The sequence below is a fragment of the Poecilia latipinna genome, unplaced genomic scaffold (genome assembly GCF_001443285.1).
Source record: "Poecilia latipinna isolate Pla-1442-1.1 unplaced genomic scaffold, P_latipinna-1.0 Scaffold3231, whole genome shotgun sequence".
NCBI classification, from domain to species: domain Eukaryota; kingdom Metazoa; phylum Chordata; class Actinopteri; order Cyprinodontiformes; family Poeciliidae; genus Poecilia; species Poecilia latipinna.
Window position 1 is genome coordinate 15,147 of NW_015115847.1, and position 8,739 is coordinate 23,885.

The 8,739-nt window shown below is 36.9% G+C and overlaps 1 protein-coding gene across 1 annotated transcript in view; it reads left to right on the top strand.

The window, feature by feature from the left end:
* The window catches only part of mcf2l2 (MCF.2 cell line derived transforming sequence-like 2), a gene marked incomplete at its 5' end in the record, with an annotated part of 43,293 nt that overhangs the window by 14,305 nt on the left and 20,249 nt on the right, over positions 1 to 8,739 (top strand). Inside the window, 6 exons of the mRNA XM_015023198.1 lie at positions 4,415 to 4,534; positions 5,335 to 5,526; positions 6,015 to 6,206; positions 6,286 to 6,472; positions 6,702 to 6,802; positions 7,148 to 7,236. Of these exons, the coding sequence (XP_014878684.1) occupies positions 4,415 to 4,534; positions 5,335 to 5,526; positions 6,015 to 6,206; positions 6,286 to 6,472; positions 6,702 to 6,802; positions 7,148 to 7,236 (881 nt within the window). The remainder of the gene's footprint in view (positions 1 to 4,414; positions 4,535 to 5,334; positions 5,527 to 6,014; positions 6,207 to 6,285; positions 6,473 to 6,701; positions 6,803 to 7,147; positions 7,237 to 8,739) is intronic.

The following is an 8,739-nucleotide window of genomic DNA, read 5'->3' on the forward strand; positions in this document are numbered from 1 at the left end:
AATGGCATAATTTTATGGTGATTCCTAATCATCAGTACTGAAGCGAGATATTGTAATACCAATGCTAAAAACTTCATTCATGCAGTACAATAACATGTTGCTACGTGGCAAAACATCTATAGATAAGACATGATCCAATACACTTTAAAACCAACTTTCTATTTTAGAAGGTTCTAGTTGTTTCTCGTGGGGTGGTGGTAGAGCAAGCTATAAACTGTGTAATATTTTGATGCTCAGTTTAAGTGTGTATTTTTTATCTTGCACTAAAGCTAATATTGTGATAGCTTTGTGGTTATAAAGAAATTAAATGTTTTTTGCTAGGGTTAGGGTCAGCAAGTTCAATGATTAGTTATGTCTCAGAATGTGTCAGAGTCACATGTCTGGGTTTTTCTTTAGGCCATAGAAAACTTTGCCTTGACAGTGAAAACTACAGCGCAGATGCTACAGAGGTTTGGGTCGGAGCTGGCAGAGACGGAGCTTCCCAATGATGTCCAGAGCACCAAAGACCTACTCGCAGAACACACTGGCAAATACAGTAACCTAAAGGTTAGGCAGCACATTTAGAACACGCTAAATAATGCATGAGAAGACAAATATTTAATTAAAACTAAAGTTCTCTTAACCAATGCCATAAAATGTCCTACCTGAAAAGGAAAGCAGCGAGAATGTGTAGATGTACAAATGTTTTACTAGTTACCTTGTTTACTGTTTAAATGCTTTCATGCCTCTAAAACAGGAGGAGCTGAAGCTAGCTTTAAGACAAGGCAGCACCTTATTTACCTGCATCAAGGACCAGACAGTTAAATCGGAGAACCACAAACTCAAGCCTGACGAGATGGAGAACCAGACAACCGTGGAAAGGTAACTGACACTTTTTATGTCGTGTTGCTAACCTTAACCTATATTAGGAAAATGGCCACCTTCCCATTATACCTGGTGAAGTAGATCCTTTCTGTTGTAGACTCCTGGCCCAGCTCGATGAGACAGAGAATGCTTTCGAACAGTTCTGGTGTAAGCATCATCTGAAGCTGGAGCAGTGCCTGCAGCTGCGCCATTTTGAACAGGATTTCAGAGAAGTAAAACCTCTGCCTGCATGGCAACCTCTGTCCAACAACCTTTGCATAATTTCTGTCCTCCCTTCAAACACCTTCAAGAATAAAACCCCTGAAAGATTTGAAGAAATGATTCCTCTCATTTTCTAAAGTTTTGTGCTTTAAGACTTTGGCAGGACAGACATTTAAAACATCTGTTATATAAAAAGTGACCAAGTGGTGTTTTGTATTCATAAAAAATAACATTCACTGTCAGGAAATTCAGTGGATGAGTGGTTATGAATTAGAATGCTTAGATTTAAATATTATGTTATCTCTTCAAATGTTGTTCACAATTGTAATTTATTATTCTTCTCTCTTCAATTAGTAGTTTTTATGATTGGTTTGAAAAATTACTTAAAGAATGTAATTTTAACAGGGAGACCATTATCTGTTGAGATTTTAACATAAACTGGGAGATACATCTTACAGAATGAACCTTAGAAGAATAACCGATAAATTTGATTTTGTCCAAGTAATTCAAAAGCCTAAAAGAATCACTTCATCAAGCAGTACAAAGATTGGCTTCATATTTACTACTGGTTCTCGGAGAATAGTAAAATCTTATAACATGCTAGCTGGTCTTTCTGACCATAATCTGATACTTGTGACCAGGAAGATTTCAAAAAAGAGATTCACTTATTCTGTAAGAGAACACCCTTTTATAGATATTATCAGGTTTAGAACTGCCATCAAGCAGATTGACTGGGATCAAATATTGGAGGGAACTGATAATGGAATGGTCTGTTTCCATTTTGCCACAGCAATGTAGAGGATAATGAAAAATGTTAGCTTTAAACTCAAATACAGATGCAAGAAAAACAGCCTTGGATAAATTGTGACATAGTGAAGCTAATGAAAGAGAGGGATCTTGCAATAAAATCCCATTCAAAAGTAAGTCAGCTAGTCCTAAAACGTCTTTATAACATTAAGGAATAAAGTATTAAAAAACATGCAGGCCAAAGCAAATTCGTTTTAAACAATAATGGAGAATGCCAAGCACAATCCAAAATTTATCTGGAACCATTTGACAAACCTTGCAGGACAAAATACAAAAGAAAATAAGCTTGTAGAAGTAAAGATAAAAAGTGAAATTATAAATAATTCACAGAAAGCTACAGATGCTTTCAATGATTTATTTTATTTAATCCTCAAAAACCGAGAGTATTCCTTTTAACAAATTAAATATGTGTCCAATAAGTAGCTTAGAGGCAACTTTCAGCATAGTTCATGTTACAGATTCTCAAGTCCTAGGCAACAAGATCGCTCAAACCCTCCAAAGCAAAAGATGTATGGTATGGATACATTTATGTTGAAAGATCTTAGTTCCACATTAACAAACGTAAATCAATTGTCCTCTGAGGCAGCATTGGAAGTCAGCTGTTGTTCCACCTAGTCTTTAAAAACTGAGATCCTTTGTATATTAGAAACTACAGACCAATTAGTATTATATATGCAGTGTCTAAAATAGCTAAGAAATTAATTGCTTAACAAATGATTACAAATACCTGTTCCTTTCTACTTCACCCAATGCAATTTGGCTTCAGAGCTGAGTACTCAACAGAGACTGCAAATAGAAAATTTTAAATATTTGTTGGATAAACATGGTACTGTTGGTGCTGTTTCTTGGAATGAAAAAAGTGTTTGACACTGCAAATCATAAAATATTGACAAAATTAAGTAACTTCAACTTCTCTTCAGACACAATAAACTGAATAGAATCATATTTATCACATTGATTACAGTCTGATAGAATCGGAGATTACATTTCATCTTCTCTGCCTTTGTCAACATGTGTTCCCCAAGGTTCCATTCGACTTCTTTTAAATATCCACACTGGGATTCATAAGAACATAAACACTGATGTGGGAAAAGCAAAGTACCTGAAACCATAATTTTAACATGTAGCCATTAATTAGTCTGGTCCCTAACACTTATGTTACACTTTTGTCCCTAACACTTATATTGGGCTTAAACAAGGACAAAAGGACTTCAAAAATAAAGAAAAAAACTTCAAATGAGGGAGACACAACATAACAAAGGAACAAAAAATACAAAATTAGCTAAAGTAATATATTAAATAAATAAATAAATAAATAAAGCAAAACTGGCTTTAACTTAGCACAAATATGTGACTATTAAAGTGACAAAATTAAAAACTAAGGTCAACTTTAACAAATAAAGTCCCATCTCAGTCTTTTGGAAAACTTGGTATGATCGAGGCTTCCTCCTCCAGTTTCTCTGTGTTTGCAGAACCTCAAAAGAAAAAGAACAAGTGTAAGTAAACAATTCAGAGAAATATCAACTAAAGTGTGCACCCAATAAATTAAAATAACTTTAACTTAACTCATGTATCGTGTAATCTGTAACTAATAATGTAAAATAAGAAAAAAATACTAACGTTATGTGGTGGTGGTAGGAGCATCCACCACAATCTATAATAAAATACTGTATTTTAGGATTTGATATCTATTAAGCACCACATAGATTTTTCAGTTTTTTTCTATCATGTTTCTTAGTATGCATAGATGTGTGTGACCAGGGGTCTCGTGCATAAAAGAGTGTGCAGTTTTCACACTAAAACGTGGTTTACGGAAATATAGCGGGCCTGACTCGACTGAAGGATGCATGCAACTGGATCGGTACCTGTACCGCACCGCATGGCTCTCTAAGTTTTGCTCAGAGATCCAGGATGATATAACTATTTATACATTTTCGTTTGTGCAGTTTTCCCTTATGAAATATTACAAGTTATAATTTTGACCGATGACATCACCAGCCCCCCATCAGCATAAGCTGTACATTTACAGAATAGAGATGCTTTCTGTCCATAAAGGCGCATTTACAAAGCATGAATGTAGTCAGATTTCAGTGTATTTAGGTGAGTTTTGACGCTTTGTAGTTTGATATTGTCCACAGAAAAAGTTTGCGTTGCTGCCGCACATTTTCACGCCAGCGAAAAAGTGTACGTATATTTACGCAAACTTTGAGGCAAAGTTATTTTTTATACGTGCTGACTTGTGCGTAAAATATGGCACCGCACATTCTTTGTTCACACGCACACTTTATGCATGAGGCCCCTGATGTCTTGCAAGCATCATAGCTTGAGTAAATGGGCAACAAACTTTTTTTTTTTTTTTTTTTTTAAATACACTCATACATATAAGGCATGTTTTTATTTTTTGTTAACCTGTATGTTAACCTGTATTTTACCAGATAAGTTGGTTGAGAACAGATTCTCATTTTCAACAACAATCTGTTCAAATAAGAATAGGAGATTCATGAACACTTTTTATGGATCTCTTCTAACTTTTCTTATTCAGGTTAAAGTGACTCTGGACACACGGATGGACTCTCTTAAAGGCCTTTCTGATGCTGGAGATTGTGTGGCCAGAGTGGAACATCTGCTAATGGAGCTCAAAACACTTGAGGAAAAGGTTCAGGTCTGTCAGCCTAAAAGGAGTACAAAAGGACACATATGTAAAACATTACACCAACATGCTTTTCTTTTTCTCTTCTACTAACAATTTGAGTTCTTTAAAATAAATCCTCTCTTTTTTAAGGTGGTTGTGATGAAGATCCCATCAAAGATACATTAAAAAAATCTGTTCCACATAAGGTCCATGCAAAAAGAGTTGGATGTGGTCATGTCAAGCTTATGGTTATAGCACATTTCAGTAAAAATGCAGTTCAAAGTGCTTTACATCATCAAAACATCAATCAGTCACCAATTATGAAACAGCAAAGAACATCACATTTTGTCAAATACTATCATCAAGCAAATGTATTGATCAATGTTCCAGTTATTAATCAAATGCAACTCTAAACAGGTGGCTGGAAGTTTGTTCCAGATTTGTGGTGCTTAGAAGCTGAATGAAGCTTCTCCATGTTTGGTTCTAGTTCTGGATGCAGAGTAGACCAGAACCAGAATACCTGAGAGCTCTGGAAGGTTGATACAACAGCAGTAGATCTTTAGTGTGTTGTGGTGCTAAGCTGTTCAGTATTTTATGGTCTATTCTCTGAACTCCCGGAAGGCATGGAAGGATTTAGAACTAGGGTGATATGCTTTATCTTCTAGATTTTGAACATTTGTTGTAATTCCAACATGTCAGTGCAATTAAAACTGCTTTCATTTTCATTAGCATTATTCCAAAACCCCAGATTTAAATATTTACAAAATTCATTTTTGTAAAATTGTTAGTTAACAATTATTGCTATATTTCTGACTTTACTTGTTTTGTAGCCCACACTAGAAAAGGCCCAACTCCATGCCATGCATGGTGACCAACTCATCCAAAGTAACCACTATGCTGTGGACTCCATCCGGCCGAAGTGTGTGGAGCTCCGGCGGGTCTGCGATGATTTCAGCAATGAAGCCAAGAAAAAGTCTGATGTCTTGTCTAAGTCTTTGCATGTACACATGGGCATTGAGAAGGTATGGATGTGAAACAGTTTATGCATTTTGGAAACATCAGTCTCAGAAAACAAATCAGATGTCTGGTTTTTATGCATGTAAATGTGTTCTTTAATTAGTCCAGACACAAAGCTTGAAAATGACTGCTGGACAAAATGTTCAGAACACAGAGAACTTTTAACTCAAACTCAGTGCATTCATACAGGAATTCCACTAGTTTAATCTAGTGTGGACATTTACATTTGGGACGTCTGGTTGGACTCAAGTCTGACACGTTCATTTGTAATACTTGAGACATTAAAGCCGCTGGTTATAGTTAGGAAGCTATTTAACTATTAAAACGGCTTTTTCAATAATTTTGTTGATGAATGGAAGGTTGGCGATTCCCCTGTAATTCTGCAGTAGTGATTATCAATCAGGATTTGTTTATTGTCTTAGAGCTTAAGAAACGTGACAATGGCACCAAAAACTGACCCAGATCTAACCTGTTGGTGTTTTTGTGTGTTCAGGTTAACCAGTGGTGTGAGTCTGGCATCTACCTACTGGCTTCCCAAGCTGTGGATAAGTGCCAGTCACAGGAAGGGGCAGAATCAGCTTTAACAGACATTGAAAACTTCTTGGAGTCAGCAGAAAAGAACCACGTGACAGAACTGAGGAACCTCCACAACCAGTATGAGGTTATCCTGTCAGAGGATGTAAAGGTGCAGTACACAGAAAACCATTAGTTAAATTCTGAATAGAAATAATGTTTAGACATTTGATTTTAATGTGCATTTGCAGGGTAGTGTCCTGAAGGCACTCAAACGACTGGAGGATGTTCAAGAGATGTTTGAGAAGCGACGTGTTAGCCTGAAGAGGCTGTCAGCCAAACAGACCAGACCCATTCAGCCGGTGGCCCCACGGCCTGAGTCGTCTCCTAAACGCCCCGCACCAAAGAACGCTGCCAGGACTCCTGGGGGCCAGCAGCGTGAGTGGGACATGTTTCAATTCAATGGAGTCATGCAATTGCATAGAAAACTTGTCTATGAGATTCAGACCATTTAAAAGTTTACTGCCCCTGACTGTAAACTTGTACATACTGTCCTTGAACTAGGCTAATTGATACTCTTACTGTACTTCAGCTACCAAAGCCTGAATGCAATTAAGGGTATGTGTTATTAAATATATAATTAATTTCTTTGTTCATTTTATTTCAGCCTTGGCTAGAAAGCTCTCTGATAACTCAATCAGTGGCAAGCAACCAGCTGAAGCAGATCCTAATAAGAAGAAGAACATCCGCAAGACCAAGAGCATCAAGGTACTTCATCACTTACAGTATACAGCTTCCCATTATGCAACAAAACAGAACAGATGGCAATGACATTGACCTTAATCTTGATTTATGCTTGACTCGTGCGTGAGGTCTGTGTGGCACCACAAGGTCAAATGACATCATTTAAGCAACCACATCCCATACACACATACACACACACATATATATGCAATCTAGTAGTAGGCGAAGATGCTATCCAAGATTTTAAAAATGGATTTAAATCCAGTTTTCTTATGCTGTGGTCAACTTCTAATCATAAAAAAATCCTACACTGGTAAAAGCTGAATCCATAATTATGTGTAAGTGTTTGTGTGTTTATATTTCTCCCAGATTGAGGTGATGCATGAGGAAAGCCAGGGAGGCTCCACCCATGTTGCTGTATCAAACGAGAGTGAGGAGTGTCTGTCCAATAGACGCAGGTATAAGAAACGCTGCTGTCAGCACACGCTCCATTGACCCCAGGTGCTGATGTCATCAGACTATTATATTAATGAAAAAGAAATTTACACTTTCTAGTAATGTTTTTTAAGTAAATACTTTTCTAAGTTTTTCTCTGGTATATAGCTATTTTTTAAAACAAGGTAAAGTCAGAAAGAATAAATCAGTGACAGCCACGTCAGCCATTTCTGGTCTGTACTAACAGCTCCTCCGACCTCATGACACATGATGGGAAAACACGATGTGAAACCAGATTATTCAGCAGAGCTATGTTGTTGAACTGATTCATTTCGAGTATTGATTCTAAACTCAGTGGTGGGTTTAAGTGCATTTGAGTGACGGGAGGTGGGGTTAGGGCAAACAGCCCCAGTCTGCATGACCTTCAGGGTCTCAGTGAAACAGGACATGTTGTCTTAAGCAAGGATGGAGAAGCCTGTTAAACATGTATTAATATAAAAAAAGAGCAGAAAGTATGTCCTTGGGAAAATATGTTCTCTATTTTTTGCATAGAGAGATGATGTAATCCATCATGCTGTCAATCAGAAGAATTTGAGAGCAGTATTTCATGTTTTCTCACCCACATGTATTATTCAGTCAAAATCCACATACTCTCTGAAGGGTAATGGGGGGGATGTTTCCTGGTTTATGTGTCTGATTCTTTAAAGTCAGCTAAAATATCCCCAAAACTGTTAAACAATGGCAAACCCCAAAGAATTAAAAGGAATTTCCAGTAAAAAATAAATTAATAAATGCAAAAAATTCTTTCCCCGCTGTTGTTCATCCCTAGAGGCCAGTCTCAAACTGTGGTCCCCAGACCACTGGTGGCCTGTGGACATCCCCTAGTGCGACGCTGCAGCTAGCTTACCAAAGGATTGTGTTTAAAAATAATAATGACTTAATAACAGGTCACTAAAAAGAAAACCTGAAGATACTGTTTTAAAGTTTCTCAGGGTGAGTTGCAGGACTTTGGTTTTTGAACTCTTATTACAATACACAGTATGCCACAGGCATGCAGATCTAGGTTACTGTGTTAAATGTGACATGATAGTGACGAGGCAGTGAGCAGAGCTGTGCCCCAGGCTGGCTATGTTGACTATCTAGTGGCTGAAAGAAACTGTTTTTTTTTTTGTTGTTGTTTTTTGCCAAAGCAACCCAAGTTTATATTTCTTTTATTATGCTTCTAAATTACAAATAGCCCTGAAACATTATCAGTGCTCACAACACTTGTAAGGAACTTTTTTGATTTTCATCTATTTTCTATCATTGGAAAGATTAGATTTCATACTTTCTAATCGTATACCTTATTGTTGGTTATGTAGACCTAAAGCTCATCAGCAGCTCATGTGAATCACAGTTGTGAGAAGTGTTCTAATGAATACACCTTAAGGACTCAAAGCTGTTCAAATAAGTTAAGCAACATATGAGCTAAGGTTTCTGATCACTCAAAAGTAGGACATACTTGCACAATAAATCTTTGGTCTTTA